Source organism: Anabrus simplex, chromosome 1, assembly GCF_040414725.1.
Source record: "Anabrus simplex isolate iqAnaSimp1 chromosome 1, ASM4041472v1, whole genome shotgun sequence".
NCBI classification, from domain to species: Eukaryota; Metazoa; Arthropoda; class Insecta; order Orthoptera; family Tettigoniidae; genus Anabrus; species Anabrus simplex.
In genome coordinates this window covers 886,914,519-886,932,482 of record NC_090265.1, presented here as the reverse complement: position 1 = coordinate 886,932,482, position 17,964 = coordinate 886,914,519, and the positions used below count along the sequence as shown (strand labels likewise).

Sequence of the window (17,964 nt, the reverse complement as noted above, 5' to 3'; positions counted from 1 at the left end):
TCTTTCCACATACTTAGATTTCGATTCCATGTACCCCATACGAAGCTCCTCTGCTAGCTTCAGGATGTAATTTCGGCGACTGATCTTCTTCCCGGTCACTTTTTTGAAAATGATCCAGGAATTGATTGCTGCCAAGTCAAGAATATTATGAAATACATGAACAGGCCATCTTCGGGTAGCGGATCGAACAGTATATTTTCTTCCCATTTGATCCACCACGTCCACACCATATTTTGTATTGTTGTAGAAGTCTACTGTTTCGGGAATCCTTTTGGGATTAGCTTGAATTTCAACTTCTGAGTGCAAAGTACTGTATAAAAGGACGTTCTTGTTTCGTTTACCTTGATAAACAGTAAGTGTGTCATTGGAATGTTTCAGGAGAGTTGAGTCGTAAAGACTAGCTTTCATAGCCTTCACAGCTTTAGGTATTTCTCTCCTTGATCGTCTAATGGTTCCAACAATACTCGTACCATTACTTTTCAACTTCTTACCAAGTTTCACTGTTGTAAAAAAGTTGTCTGTAGTCACGTTTCGCCCCTTCTTTTGAAATGGTTCCATCAACTTCATTACTACACTTTCGGGAAGAGTCTCGTCACGTCCTCTGAGATCGTCTTTTCCTAGGTAAGGAAACCCATTGCACAGAAACTTTGAGTCAACGTCCACAAGAAGCCAAAACTTTATTCCAAATTTATCTGGTTTGTTCGGCATGTACTGTAAGAATGGACACCTTGTTTTGCTTTGGAAAAGCTGCTCATCAGCCGTCAGATTTTCACCTGGAATATAAGTCAATTGACAATTTTCAATGAATTTGTTCCATACTTTTGATACTAACGCAAATTTATCAGTCTTCAAACGTTCTGATCTTGTAGTTCTGAGGTCGAAACGCAAAAATCTTTGAATTTCTCGAAAACAATTCCTCCCCATTGTTTCACTGAAGAATGGTGGCCCCCACTTTTTAGACCAGAGTTCATCAAGTTCAGTGTTACTGGCTCCAAGAACACCACGAGCATACACTAAGGCAATGAATGCCTCCAGTTTTTCTAAACTTACACTCCACAATTCATCACCTAGAACACGTTTTGCTTCCATTTCCGTACAGTGTTTGATGTGTTTCAATATAGACTCATCAATAACAAGACGCCATGCACTCGCTACACTATCGTCAGAAACATACCGCTTTGAATATGGAGTAGGTCCTGGATTTTCTTTCAAGATGTTGTGACAAGCCATCCTGCCAGGTGTAGTCTTCCCAAACTCTCCTACAGTCCACTCCGTGATGCCGTCTGTACCTAGTAACGTATTACTTGTTCCTGGGAGGCTTGTGTTGATTCGTCCCCTCTTATTTCCAGATTTTCGTACTACATTTTCTGCTGCTGTAATAGAACAATTGATAACTTTCAGTTCTCGGCCTATACCAGGCATAATAATTATGCCTGCAATTATTGCAGTCTAAATGTTGAATTTCAGTACCAAAGTTGAAATGTTGACATCAAGATAACGTATATCATTATTGTAACTTACCTGGTTCAACAATTTGGTATTCAGCATCATCTGAATCACTGCTTTCAGAATGGACGCTTGGTTGGTAGTAATCTTCGTCCGCAGCTTCTTCTCGTAGGTCCTCTACATCTGGGTCACATTCAACTTCAGACATATCATCTGGAATGTCATGCAGTAGAGTGAGTAATTCTTCATCGGTAAGGGTTGGTGGTCTACGAGCCATGGTCTGTGACAAGCTGACGAAGCTGTGGCTCCAGACTGACGAGAGAGATTAGTGGACAGTTGTCCCAAGGTTGTGATTGCCTCACGGAGAGAGGAGGGGTGAGGGAGGCCTTGAAGAGGATTGTGAGAGCAGAAGAATGTTCTCTACTCTCAGAGGAGACTGACTAATTAGCCCTCGTAGCCGCCTTTCAATAAATGAATAAATAGGAAATTGAACAATGGCCGTGCATAGACTATCAGAGTTTCATTGTTGTGCTTACATTATTGCAGGGAGAATAATTATAAACAAATTTTATCTCAACCAGAGGAATAAGCACATGTTCTAACGCATTTTATTATGATAATCAATACAGCGGTCAAAATGACCGCTCCGGCGGTTCTAGGTATACTCGTTACCTACGTCCTATCCAATGACGCAAAATTAATTAAATTTAATACGGATGATTCTGACCGGTAATCAGAAAAAGTCACTGAAGCTCTTTACAATAGGACCAAAAATGTGGTCAAAATAAGGCTTTGAAAATGTGTAGCGGTCATTTTGACCGCTCCGGCGGTTCTAGTGTTAAGCATAATAGATGGGATTCAAGCCCAACAGATGAGGTAAATTTAAAGTTACTTACACTAATGTTGAAGGATGTTTCATCCATTAACAAAAGTCCACAGACATATCATCCATTATACTTTTTCATCCATTGCTGCTTTATCCATTACATTACATCCATTATTTTGCCCAAAATATTTTTTGCCCAGTACTACTCTTCATCCACATCACAAAAAATATCCTCCATAATATTAATATGCTTTTCCATTGCCCATTCTTGGAAGTATTCTTGTCGGTACAATTTTCAAACAACATTTTAGTGGCCATACAAATTTTTAGTGATCCCAAGATGCCACATGTTATTACTTCATCAGGGGGAAAAAACTGATGCACAATGATTACTGCTACCACTTTCTTTCCTTTAACAAAGATAATATGAAATGCAGGGTTGGAAAAATCCTGGGCTTTTTTTGGTTTGTTTATTTATTTATTTATTTATTCTGAATATTCTGGTTAAAATCATTTTTAACCACCTTTCTTCCAAATTGATATTACAGTACATATTAACAAAATTAAGTCTTGATGTTCATATTAATGTAACTGATGCTGGGAAACATTATTTAATGCAGGCCTATAAGAAAACTTGTGTTCTATTGAAAATAATGTTAATAATCATGTAAGAGTATTAAATCTAATCAGTTGATAATACAAAATGCAATACTAATACACTATTACAGAACTGGATGTACTAAGCTCACTCACTCCTTCATACTAACAGAATTACTCCCTCCAACGTGTGTATATTGCCATTCTCTAATTTCTCTCCAACACATTTTTTACTTAATAGATGGAGAACAAAGAGCGTACCATACTTAAATCTGAGAAAGAGAAAAACTGGCTTGAATTTACTGACAGATTAGTAGAAGATAGTAAAGGAAATAAGAAACTTCTATACAGAATTGTGAAAAACAAAAGAACTATTCATGTACCAATTAAAGCATTGGAAAGAGATGATAGAAGTATAGCATGTAGAGAGGAAGACATTTGGGAAGAGATAAGAAGGTATTTTTCTTCCTTGTATAATGGAACAGACCCAACAGAAATCACTCAAGAGGATTTGGAATTGGATACTGGAAACAAGGCTGGAAAATGTGGATCCCCAATGACTTGGTTTGAGATTGAAAATGCTCTGAACAGTATGAGCAAAGGCAGATCACCTGGCCTTGATGAGATGAGCTCAGACATGATTAAAGATGCTGGAACTCACAGACTTCAGTGGCTTTTTAGAGTGATGAATGCTGTATGGAATGAAGAAAAAATCCTGACTGACTAGACTAAGGGTTGTATAGCCCCCTTTTCAAGAAAGGAAATAGACGGATATGTGGCAATTATAGAGGAATCACACTCCTGTCTCATGGACTTAAGTTGATGGAGAAAGTGATAAAGAAAAGATTACATCTTGAGAAAGAACAATATGGGTTTCAAAGTAACAGATCTCATTTTTGTTGTTAGGATGATGATGGAAAAACATTGGGAAAAGGGAAAACACTGCCAGAGCTGTGTAAGGATAGGAAATGGTTTATAACAAGTAAAGGAGTGCAACAAGGCAGCACTTTGTCACCTGTACTATTTATCACAGTGATGGATGAGACAATGAAAAGAGTGAAACAGCACGGCAAGAACAGTGCATTCAAGGCATTTGCATTTGCAGATGATGTGGTGATTTGAGGAGGTAATGAGGAATAACTTCAAGGAAAGATTAATGCTTGGAATTGTCATTTTAAGGAATTTGGACTTAAAATCAGCCTGAAGAAAACAGTTGTTATGACAGTCAACAGACAAAAGTCAGGAGCAAATATCACAGTAGATGGATAGAAATTGCAAGAAGTTAACCACTTCCAATAACTTGGTAGTGTCCTAACTGAAGATAAGCAATCAAATGCTGAAATCACAAACAGAGTTCAAAGAGGAGCTGTCCTTTACTATCAGGTTAGAAGCCTTCTCTGGGACAGCCAGATTTAGTAGCCAAATGAACACTTTATCAAGCTTACTTCTTGCTCTTAACAACCTATGGCCTTGAAACTTGTATCATCACAGGCAGAGATAAAAGTAGATTCCAAGCTGCAGAAATGAAATTGCTCCGAACAATGCTACAAAAAATGAGAGGATTCACCAAAAGATTCAAATAAGAGATGTGATACCATAATCAGATCAAGATTGAAATGGTATGGCCATGTAATGAGAATGGATTCTTACTCAGTAGCTAAGGAATGGTTGGACAAAACCTTCGACAGCAAAAGACCTTAAGGCAGACTCGAAGGAGATGGATCAAACAAGTCAAGCAAGATCTAGAACATAGAGGAGTGGATTGGAACCAAGTACAGGAAGAAGAATGGTACCTGAATCGACTGAAGTGGTGAGCGCTCATACACCGTACCTGGGAAACTGGGGACGGTTAACTGATGATGATGATGATGAGATGGAGACAAGAATCCTACACTGATAACCTCATTGTGCACTTAATGACGTCCACTTCTCAAAACAGATTCTTCATTTCTTAATAATAATTATTAAAAAGTTATAATTGAATGTCTTTGTAAATTTATTCACTTGTTATTAATGTATTGTATTCTTTGTTTAGGTCACAATAAGACCAGGAAGTTGAAGTATTTCAAAAATACAAAGGTTTTTTGTGAACACCAAGAAATAAAGCATTATCACTGGGATTAAACACTTTGAATAAAAATGCTAAATCTTTCCAGTTCTCTGTCTGTTTTGAAGCTTTGAATGAACTAAACAGAAACAAGAAAAAAGTATTTCTACACTAGCTGAAGATGCTTGAGCAGTCAAAAGTTGTTCAATAATAGGGAATACATTAGAATAAATGTTTTCAATTAGACTTTTTTTTTGGCTCTTTCACCATTCATTAGGTGACACCACAGATTCACTGGAAAGTGATTTTTAACTCATTGGGCCCGAGCCACGGAACCGTTCCGTGCTTCGTCTCGGTGGACCAAATGCCGGACCACGGAACTGTTCCGTTGTCTCATTTTACTACGTAATTCAACTTTTCCTCAAGAGATGGCAGAGTGGGTTGCATTTGTGATTTGTGTAGGGATTCTTTCTTTGCAATGTTATATTCTCTTTGCTAATATATATCGATAGTGTGCTTGGTAATATTAGTTTGAAGTGGGCTATCTCTCGACTTTGAGATTTGCTTGTAAACAAGATGGCTGCCAGTATAGAACTGATATTTACCGATATATATAACCCCTTTAAGGAAGTAATGATGATTAGGAATGTAATTTTTTCAGTGAAATTAGTAGTAATATTAGTATTAGTGTTAGCAATGCTCCTGAAGAACAAATAGATGTGGAAATCGAAGAGGAAATGCAAAAAGAAGGCCGTGTTACAGCTCAGCAGGCGGACTGAGTATGGACCCGTGATGTTAATAAAATAAAATGTTTTACTGTATTCCTTGTTCCGCAGTTTGTGGTATGAAAGCCTTTTGTTTTCATGTATATTTAAATCTTTAGTAGTCTTGTAAGTAAGAAATTTCTCACGACATGAATCGACACTATATTTCCTCCAAAATAATCCCAGCGCCAATGCAGTTTCAATCCAACAAATATGCAGGTCTCAATGGGTTAAAATGGTTGACAATGTGTCTGGAACTTCACTATCCATGCTAGAAAAACTAGATTTATATGTTGAGCTTGCAAATTCAAGTCCCAATTTCTTCTCATCTTCACTTAGTTGCAGCCATTCAAGAAAGCAAGAAAATGAGCAGGAATTAAAGCCAGTTATACCTGTTTACAAATTTCTTCTTAATACCATATGCAGCAAAACAGACAACACTGATATTTTATTTCATAGTATTTGGTACAGTACAAGTTCAAAATATGTACTATCATGTGCTGCACCTTGTTCATAACGTTTCTGAAGATTATTAACAAAGGTTGCTGTAAGGAGACAAAAAATTACATTATCTTCTCGTATAATTTGGGAACATTTGTAAGTGGTCATCTGTCTTGAAAACTGATTCAATGAGCCCCGTATGTAGGCATCTGATGCCTTCATATCTAGGGAGCAGGAAGGGTACAGGAATACATTTCCACAAAAAATTAGGTTTGATTTATTGACTGATTTATTTATTTATTCTTCTTGTTTCATATAGGACGACTAAGTACCATGATATTCAACCATTACATTTGGGGTGGGTTTTGATGCTTGCCCAGTAATTGCGCATCCGCTGGCTGTGTTGTTCTCTCCTCTCCTTTGTCAAAAGGGTACTTGTCTTCATTCTTGGTGGTTTGTACTGGAACCTCTTCTGTTTAAGTATCCTCCTGAAAGATGTCAAGTCTATTTCTGTTCCTTCCACTATCTTCAGATCTTTGTTTACTTCCATCAACCATGGTGACTTGCTCTTCCTCTTTTGCCAGTAAACAAGAAGCTGGTTGGTCAGTCTGGCATGATACATCCTGTAGACGTGTCCATAAAATGCTAGGCGTCTCTTCCTAGTCACATTCGTTATTTTTTCACAGTGTTTGTAGAGCTCTTGGTTGGGCCACCTTTTGTATTCATTCCTTTCCTTGATTGGTCCTAATATCTTCCTCAGTATTTTTCTCTCCTGGATTTCAGGCTTGTCCGTGAGTCCCCTCCTGTTGAATTTTAGACATTCTGAAGCATGTAAGGCTTCAGGGCGGATGAATGTCTGGTAGTACTTCATTTTAGTGTTTCGGGAGAGACACGTTTTATTGTCAGTGTTCTTGGTCAGTTGGTATGCCAGTTCTAGCTTATAAACGCGAGTTGATAATGGTACTCTTTCGGAGAGATTAGGTTCCAGCCATTCTCCCAGGTACTAACCTGTTAGTTTTCTTGATCATTCCTTGCTCCAGATGCAGTATACAAGGAGAATCACTGATGTTTGTGATTGATTGATTGATTGATTGATTGATTGATTGATTGATTGATTGATTGATTGATATATTTATTTATTTATTTATTTATTTATTTATTTATTTATTTATTTATTTATTTATTTATTTATTTATTTATTTATTTATTTATTTATTTATTTATTTATTTATTTATTTATTTATTTATTTATTTCAATGAATCCCACATAAGAAAGCTTGTGTGTGAGTTTGTATACGTTACTTAAATTGCACCATAACAAAAATATTCATCAACAAGTGGTTAAAAAGTGATTTATTATGATTGGGAAGTAAAAATATGAGACTCTTGAGTTACTGTATTTACTTGCCTATAACACCCCCCTTAATTTTTTACTATTATCAGGGGAAAACATAGTTAGGAAAAGAAAATAATGGCAAAAAATCTTTCAAGTGACCAGGCAGCAAGTGCAGCATTTCAGTTACTGGTAAAACCCATGCTTCTGCAAATATTTTTTATTTCAGGCACTTGTCACATGACGACATTGTAATGTTGTGCAGCCTTGAACTCCATGCAGTGCACTACACTTAGTCATGTGACCAGTCAGATGTGGTAATGCAGACGGAACTTATACAAAACTGTTTAAAAATGCTAAAACTGTGGAACTTGGATAATTCAAACCTTCTAATTCAAAATCTTCTTTAATTTGAATATTTGGCTTGGTCCCTAGCATTTTATATGTAAACAATGTTAAAAAATCGTGGGTAATTTGAAATTTTTACATCAACGATACAGCACAGTATTTTATTTCACAACTTGTGTTTTCTCAAAAATAGGCTAGACTGTGTTGGAATGGGCTGAAGGAGGGAAAGTTCCATCTCCTTATCCCTCTCGGCCGCCTGTGAGGTCAGTGTCCTTTCCTCCTACCCATCCCGCCCCTCCTGAACACTCCTTCACCCATGTTTTGAACACTGTTGTGTCACAGAGTCAAGCGCTGAAGAATGCTCAGTGATTACAGCGCCGTTATTAGGGACTGCATTGTTTGAGCATTTATGCATGATCTTAAGTGTGGGTCATGTGACAACATCCTTGTCAAAACCTAAGACGTACAAATCATTAACTTTAGCCGAAAAGTTAGCAGTGATTAGAGAAGAGGAAAAGGGTCTAAAGAAGAAATCTGAAATAACTAAGGAGTTTGGAATCCCACCTAACATGCATCAACTTATTTTAAAAAATAAAGACAAAATTTTGAGCAGTGGAACTGTCTGTGGAAAAGGCTGGAAAAGGGCAAGAGAACTGGACAACCCAGATGTAGACAACTGTGTTTTGAAATAGTTCAAGGTGGTGCAAGAAAAAAAAAAAACAATCTGATATGTGGTGCTATTTTACAAGGAAAGGCCTAACAGTTTGCTTTTGAATTGGGGAAACACAATTTCAAAGCCAGCACAGGGTGGCTGGATGGTTTTAAGGATTGGAACAAAATTTATTTTTAAATCTGTTTGTTGTGAGAGCATGGAGTGTGCAGCTGAACAAGGGAAGTAAAACTTGCAAGAAGTGATTGAGGACATGGAGCCTAAAAACATTTTCAGTGTTGATGGGACAGGTCAAGTGCATGCCAGACGAAATCCTAGCTTTTAGAGACAAAATATTGCCATGGAAGAAAGCTTAGTAAAGAAAGAGTTACACTGTTGGTTGGCGCAAACATGGATGATAACACCGGCCTGCGGAAAAAAAATTCTCTCCAGTGAAAGGTTGAAGAGGTTATTTACCTTAACTTACATGTGCTGATTTCAAATATGTAAACCGTTTTTTCCTATCACATACAGTTTTTTGCTATTTGAAATCCTAATTTGACTTATTGTTGTAATTTTGATAGAAAACACCATAATAGAGAATAGGACATGATCAAATTGCAACGAATATACAAAAAAGTAACACGTTCATTGCTAGAATGTATGAATCTCACTACAAGAACACTATTGTTTGCTGCACTTCGATGTGAATGAACGCTGTGTTGATTTGCGTTTGTGTTCCTCAGTATTGTTATCTCGCACTAGACACCAACAGTAATCTGACATCATGGAGACGTCCCATCACCCCTGATACCTTCGTTCCATTTCTTTTAGATCCTGATGGAACTGCTCGGCATATTCCTTGCTGAATGTTCCTAAATTTGCAGGTAAATAATCCAGATGACTGTGCAGGAAATGTAATTTTAATCTCATGTGGCAACCCAATTTCTGGAAGTTGTACAGCATGGTTTCCACAATCTGTTGGTAGTTGATATCTTTAATTGATATCTTTAACATTGCCAAGGAATTTGCTACTTACATCCTTGAATGATTCCCATGCCTGAAGCTGTGTTTCATTCATCATTGTACTGAATGTCGGATCCTTCATAAGTTTTCGAATTTGGGGGCCGTCAAAAACACCTTCCTTAATTTTGGCATCTGACAGTCCTGGAAATTTCTGACAGAGGCACTGAAAGCAGGGACTGCCTGTATTTAAACTCTTCATGTACTGCTTCATAATTCCCAATTTAATATGTAAAGGGGGAAATAACACACTTTGAGGATCAATTGGACGATTTAAAATGTTTTTTCCTCCAGACATGAACTGTTTCCTCTTGAGCCACTCAGACACTAACCAGTGACGATCCTTGTCCCAAGATTCCTTTGCTTGGTAAATAGCTCCAAGACGACAAATCAAGCCAGGGATATCACAGCAAAACACAAATTCTTCTTTGTTAACAAAAACTGCCGGAATTCTTCCTCCTGATTTCTGTAACAATATGAATTTGTCCCAGGAAGTAAAAAAATTTCTCTTTTTTATCTTGATCCTAAAAGTGCATTCTTTTCTTTAGTGAGGTCTAGGTCATGCACCAAATTATTTAAGACACACTGGTACAAAGGTATCATCATCACCATCCTCTGCACTTGAAGATGACGAAGACACACTCTCTGGTAACTGTATTGGTGGTTTTGGGACAAGAATATCAGGTTCATGTGGTACGGGGGTTATGGTAGATGGAAGGCGGGGATACACAATGTTCTTTATGTTTTTCGTATTGAATCTGGACACTTAACATACACAAAAATAATATTAGTCAAAATGATTCTGATTGGCATTGATGGCAACAACCCATTGTACCATTGCCGCAGATTTTCTACACATGTTTTACACACAATATGGGGTGTGAAATTCTTGTCCTGATCACCTAACTTCATGTTAAAATATGCCAAGTACAGGCTTTTTATAAATGGCGTAATATTTCGCTTCTGGCCTTTAATTGTATACTGGCCACATATATAACAAAAAGAGTTGGGATTGTTCACACATTTTTGCCTCTGAACATCACTGCCACTTGCCATTTTAATACAGACTAACTCACTTATTCACTCAATCGACTTCAAGTGCACGTTGAAATTTGTAGACAAAGGTATAACATATGTTCTCAGATTCTCCTCTGAGATTACGGAGAAATGTGATCTTGGCATTTTGACATTGTGCATGTGCGAACTGCAACTGTTCTAATTGTTCTTCCGGTGTTCCTGTTTGATTACCTACTCCCCTCCAAAACAGAGCGCATACAATATTTTCTCTCAGATATGTCCATACCCGCATTCTATGCAACCAATCCAAACCTCATTTACAACAACGAAGCTCCATTGGCATAAACATGAGATGGACTTGTGACAAATCTGTATGTGATACGAAACAACTGGTATAATTTTTTTCATAAGGATACTAAATGTAACGTATATCACATACAATTACTTTTGCCGGAAAAACTTTGCAGACCGGTGTAATTGTTGATGACTGGGAAATCCACTAATCCTCGTTGTTTCAAAAATATAAAAACAAAACTAGTTGAGTATGCATCCAGTGGAAGAGCTTCGATGACAAGCAACATTTTCGAGAAGTGGCTGTTAAAATTAGATGAAAAGTGTCGCAAAGGAAAATGAAAGATTGCTCCCTGTATTGATAACTGCACTGCTCACAACAGCATTCCTCCTTTGGAAAACATGAATGTGAATTATTTCCCACCTAATATGACATCTGTTGTTCAGCCCATGGACCAGGGTATAATAAAAAATCTGAAACACTTCTTCAGGCGATTGTTGGTTGAATATTCTCACAGAGGACTGTAATGCTCTTAAAATTAAACTTGACATTCTCCAAACCTCAAGAATGTGTAAGCAAGCATGGGCTCAGGTGACAGCCAAAACAATCACAAACTATTTTACGAAAGCTGGTTTCTTGATAAAAGACAATGACAGCGCCAATGAGACTGTGAATGAAGACGTGCCTTTGGTTGACGATTGGGAGGAAATTGTGTCTGTTCCTATTTCCTACAAAGAATTTGTGAATGCTGATAAAGATGTTGCTTTGTGTGATGCGGACGTAATCACTGAGGTAATCAGCAACTCCCACCAGGCTGCAGATGGCACATCTGGAGATGAGGACGTCGATTCTTCAGAGAACCAGGAACGACTGACCCAAGTACGGCAATGACTTTTTTATAACAAAGAGCAAATGTGATTTCTAATGGCATTAAGACTAACACATTGGTATTTTCAGTACCTATATAATGTCCAAAGAGTAAATGCTGTACTGTATCTATAAACAGATAAAGTAGCTTGTAAAATATGTATGTACAGTATATGCCAGTAATGTCTAAGATGGAAGTTTCTTTTGTAAAATCTAATGTTGGAGTTATTTTTGTAACCTTTCATTTAATCAAATTTGTGGATAATTCAAATTTTTTAATGGTCCCTTGAGGTTTGAATTATCCAACTTCCACTGTATAATTTGTGTAAATAAAATACAGATTTAAATAGCTATTATGTATGATGATTAAAAGAAGAAGCTAGATATTCCTTTTTTTCTGCCAGGTATTCTGTTATGTGTAGATACTCTGATATCTCCACAGTGTTTACCATATAAGTATCCCCTGATGCTGTTGTTACTGTTCAACACACCACTGGTTCATTGTGGGCATTCGACCATCCATCGATTCCTACACAAACAACTATTTTCATCCATTTTGTTCACCAATGAGGCCACATTAGGAAGAAATGGCATCATGAACTTCCATAACACACACACACACACATAGACAGTTAAAAATGGGTTTTCAGCACACTTCAGTTCACATGTTCACCAGGTTTTGGACAATGTCTTTTCACAAATGGCATCTCCATTTCCTATTCATGTTCTGAATCCATATTGGTTTGGAGATAATATTTTATGTTTCTCTAGAAAGTTTATGATCCTAACTTAAATGTATTTCTCTAGTAGTTTTGAAGAGAGTGAAGTTACAGATACTGGTCTAAAATTTTCCCATGTTGACTTTGGATCCAGACTTGTGTATGGGGGAAATTGTTGCGATTTTGAAGGTACCTGGGAATGCTCCCATCAACAATGACAGGTTAATGATATGAGCTTTGTTTTAAGTATACATGGTCCTATTTCTTTAGTAATCCTAGGAAAGATTTTGCCATGTGCACATGCTGATTTCATTCTTATATTGGTGATTAATTTATTTATTTCATTTTCTAATATTGGTTGTAAAAATAATGATTTATTGTTGCTGGGGATTGTACTGCTCTTCAGTACCTTTGTTGTCAAGTCTGCACTTTTGTTTTCTATAATAATTTTTGAAGTGTCATTGCAGAAGGGTAAGTGACTCCCCTGCAGTGTGGACTGTAGCTCCATCTTGCTGCATCCATTGTCATTGGAGGGGTAAATTTCTAGCACAACAAAATCAACACAAATCCTGCATGAATGGGTTTATAAAGAGGTCTCTGTAGACTAACTGGTCCAATGTTTTTGGGTTCTGTGCAGCAGCATCGATGAAATAAGGGCCCAGTATTCCATGACTGGACACTACGCACCAAATCTTAACATGCAAACTGTGTATAACTGCATGATTCAAACTCTTTAAGAAATGAGTTGTTTGTCACCAATGTAGCCATCAAGGTGAATATGGCTTTCATCTGAAAGGCATATTATGCAGAAGAAATCTGTATTCTCATACGCTATGGACAATATTCCGCTGCAATATTGTAATTGGGCTTGCATATGCCTTTTTGGTAGACGCTGAGCAACTTGAGTGTGGTATGCAAATCCACCCAGTTTTTTAAACATCCACCAAACAGACCTTATTGATCAAACTGAGTTTCAACAATGTTCATTGTAGACTACAGTTGGAGACTTGTTGGAGAAGTCATTCAGGTGTGGTCCCCTTTCGTTGACATAAGACTGATCCCATATGACAAAACTTGTCAGTGATGGCTAACATTGCTTGGTTATTTGGTCCCTCCTTATTAAATTGCTGCTCATACTGTCCATTAACGTGAAGCAAACTCAGCCCTGTCATCTCTTTTCGTGTCTTATCCAACTTTCTTCTCATCCTTCACTCTCTATATTAAGAGCAAAGATCTGTGCTCAGCTTGCCCTCCTAATGAAGTTGGGAATCAGAAAATTGCTCATCAGGGGCTGAGAAAAAATGGTGGGAGAGCTCTTCTATTTGAAGATGGCACTGTATAAATATGTGGAGATTGTATTTGTCCTTTATTGTTTCCATGTTTGTCCATGCCTCCTTTTCTGTTGCTCCTTCTTCTTATGCTGACCTGTCATTTTGTTCATCGTGTCATGTGCTTCTATTAATGTTCCTAGATTTATATCTATTACTTATATATGTTTCCAATTTTGTCCTTATTACCCATCTTATGTGCTTACAGTACAGATTGTTTTCATTGTTAATGACTAGGGAGCGGATTTTTATGTAATTACATATATTTTTTGCGTAAGTTTTAACGCAAGTTACGAAGTTCATTATTCCTATTGTGCATCCCCAAGTGTAAAAACTGAATCTTATTTCACATAGAAACACATATTTTCACATTTTTTAAATGTAAATACATATTTTAAGAAAATCTATAATAAGCACATAAATCGGCAATATTTGTCGATCAATAAAATTTAAAATGCTTCTGTGTTATAAAATAATGCTCATATTTTCATTTTACGATTACGATATTGTTTTTAACAGTGTATTTAACATAATGTATCTGAATGTTTCGGCTATGTATGGACTTCCCTCCATTAGCTCTAAAACTTGCTGGTCACTGGCTACGTCGTTACATTTAGACAGCGATTTGATTTGCTGCACAAGATGTTTCCTTGCATGATGTCATTCCAACTCTTTATGAGTCAGCCCTCTCGGGTTTTGTTTATAGAATATCAGCGAAAGGCAATCACGGAGAGATAAGGTGACGTAATTCCGTTACGACATGGGAGACTCGGAAGAATATTGCCCCACCATTAGGTAGTGGAATTTCATCACTCCTAAGAGTAAGGTTAGCTGTTCGGGTCCATATATCATTCCCGTGGTCGTGTGATTTTGTATGGATTTATAAGAAATATTTCCTTCAGTGTCCGCTGCTATTCTTTTTATTGAAACAGTGATTCACCTTAAATGCGTGTTTCGTAACCTGCAAAATAATGCCAAAAGAGAAGTCGAGTACAAGGTCGCGTCTTCAACAATATGTAGTGGAATTTAAAAGCATTTTCACTACCGATGGAAAAGTATTTTGCCAACCATGTGGTAAAACAGTACGTGCAGATCAACATTCTCAAGTAATCCAGCATTTGTCTGGAAATAAGCATACTGCGGCTGCTTCGCGTGTGAGTTCACGACAATTACTAATAGCTGAACCAGCTACTTCAAATGCAGGCCCATCTAAATATTCCCAGTATTATTTAGATGTGTGCAGAACATTTGTTTGCGCCGACATTCCTCTTGGTAAAATAAATAATCCGGGACTGAGAAATTTCCTAACAAAGTACATTAATTTTGAGCCTCCAGACGAATCCACATTAAGGAAAAACTATCTCCCAAAATGTTACGAAGAACCTTTACAGAGAATTCGGGCAGTATGTGATAGCGAAAAACTGTGGGTGAGCATTGACGAAACCACTGATTCAAGTGGCAGAAAAGTAGAAAATGTTGTAGTTGGTGTGTTGAAGAATGACAAAACTGCTTGCGAACATTCTTATTTGCTAGCGTGTAAAGAAATGCTTGCTGCAAACCATGTCACTGTAGCTAGGTTATTCAATGAAGCCATGCACTTACTTTGGCCAAAAGGTATACAATACGACCATGTATTGCTTTTCCTTACTGACAGTGCAGCTTACATGAAAAAGGCAGCCGAAGGCCTTTCTGTGAGCTTTCCGAAAATGATACACGTAACTTGCGTTGTTCATGCTCTACACAGGTTATGTGAAACTGTGCGGGCTCAGTATCCTCAAGTGGATAAATTAGTGTCTAATGGCAAAAAAGTCTTCGTAAAAGCACCCTCAAGAATCGATCTCTTTAAAGAGAAAAACCCGGATCTTGCGCTTCCTCCTCTGCCTATTGTTACGCGGTGGGGTACCTGGCTTAGCGCTGTGGTATACTACGCAGACAATTTCAAAAGTATTGCATCTGTTGTGAACGTGCTAGATAAAAACGACGCGTCGTCAATTGAGATTCTTCAAGAGATACTAAAAGACAGCTCTTTGAAAAATGATTTGGCGTTTATATCTGCCAATCTAAGCTTCTTGTGTAAAACTATAGACATACTTGAAAAATCCACTAACCTGTTGTCCGAAACAGTGAAGGAAGTGCGCGCTGTTGAAAATAAATTAAGATTCACTCCCGGTTTCGCAGGTACAGGGACTGTTAAAGGTCAAATATCAAAATTTGTTCAGGAAAAACAGAGGATTTCAAACAATGTGCCAAATTTCTAATGTATTAGAGGGTGCTCATGTTGGCGAAATTGATGGCGTTATTGTTGGTGACATTCCTCTCTTTAACTATGCTCGTCTGACTTCCTATGATGTGGAGCGATCGTTTTCGCAATATAAGGCGTTCTTTAGAGATAATCGGCATGCATTTGTGATGGACAATTTGGAGATGACCTTTGTTGTTCACTGCAATTCTGAAACTACTTCTAGCAACTAATATTCCAGCGTGTGATGGGTGAGTACGAACTGGTACTATTTTTTCAAAGATGATAGTTTGCTTTTGCCATATTTAAACAAAACATTACCTTTAAAAAATAACCATTCATAATATCTACTCTGGCATATCAAAAATTAATATACCATACAGCACGTTTCCATACACAGACATCATTTTGCCTTAAGGAGCATGTTTGGTAGCACCATATTCTAATACAAAACATTATACTTATTTACTTCTTGAGCGCAAGTAGTTATGTAATATTTAAAGGAAAATAATTTCAATTTTTTATCACATATTTTAAAGTTTTTCAGCACATAAAAAATAAATATTTTTCACATTTTTAGCACGTAAAAATCCGCTCCCTATTAATGACCAATGCCAATGACCCAAATGTTGAGCCTTATAATAAAATCATGATCATCATCATCTTTATAATCATTGTTAGTTTTAATGTTCCACAGAGCCACCTCGTATCATGGAGGACTTGCCACCTCAAGTGAGTCTCATGGAGGGTGAGGACTATTCACTTTCATGTACAGCATATGGTAATCCACAACCAGAGGTGCACTGGAGAAAGAATGGCCATGATATTACACACTCTGACTCAGGTAATGCTAATTCTCATTAACTATTATAAGTTGGGATTTCCATATACTGACTTCCTTTGTTTATATTTCTTGGGTACTACGTCGAATTTCATACATTCTTCAAAATAATGTGGAAAGCGGAAGTTTAAGAAGCTGTAGTAACTTAACAGCACTCAACTTCTACGAGCATAAAAACATATTATCAGAAACCTTTCTCAGTAATGTAAAACAGCTACTTCTCTTCAAGTCCCCTTCAGTAGTTCCTGGAAGGGATGAGTGAGTTGGACTAGGAAGCTACTGGCAGGCCTGCAGGCACATACTTACCAGATGGTTACACTGCATCATGTGAGTGAGTCAATACATGCATCGACTGATTTTTTAATTATGTTGATTTTCACAAAAGACGTTGATTGTTTAAATGGTGAAATCTAAACTGAATATAATAATATTTTCATCTGGTTATAGTATGAAATAAAATATTGTACGTTACACAGACGGAAGTGTTTCGCATATTCATTTTGAAATTCTGTCCAAGTTATCTTAACTTATTACAAGTGATCAATCTCATTATTGGACCGTATGAAGTTCAATATATTAAAACGTTTTACAATTAATTTATTTAAAACCACCTGTTCAATACTTTACAGTCTTTAAGACTTATATAATCATTCTAAGGTTGTAATGGTACATGTTTCACCTGTCATCGCAGGCATCATCAGCCATAAATTCTATACTCAGGTCAAAGCTCTGAAGTGGAAGTTATATTAAAACTATTTTTAAAAACTACTTGTTTACAATAATTTACATTGATGTATAAGGACATTATAGTCATATTTGGATTGAATTGGTTAATCTTGTTTGAAAGTTCTAATGGGAAATCATATTTATGTTCCCATCTAATGGAGATAATATAAAATAATATTAACACAGAATTTTTCAGTATATACAAGAAATCAATACGTTTAGCTTAAAATGATTTGTGGATTAGTTAAAATCTTCTATAGATTAAAATCTTTTCTTTATTGAAACAAGAGTCTTTATTAATAATATTCAGAGTGAAGATGCTGGTTAGATGGCAGTAGAGGATGATTGATCAAGTCTCATTCATATAACAAAATCCTTCTTCTCTTTAAATATGAAAGTATGCTGCCTAGGTCGTGAAGCTTATGAAGTTATCATCTGTGCAAGTCTGAAGAGGAGTTCAA

The 17,964-nt window shown here is 36.9% G+C and overlaps 1 protein-coding gene across 2 annotated transcripts in view; it reads left to right on the top strand.

Annotated features, from left to right (window-relative positions):
- The window catches only part of LOC136857690 (hemicentin-1), a 509,109-nt gene that overhangs the window by 289,347 nt on the left and 201,798 nt on the right, over positions 1-17,964 (top strand). For both annotated transcript variants that reach the window (XM_067136543.2, XM_068225274.1), the window contains exon 25: positions 16,634-16,780. In XM_067136543.2, coding sequence (XP_066992644.2) covers positions 16,634-16,780 — 147 coding nt within the window. The remainder of the gene's footprint in view (positions 1-16,633; positions 16,781-17,964) is intronic.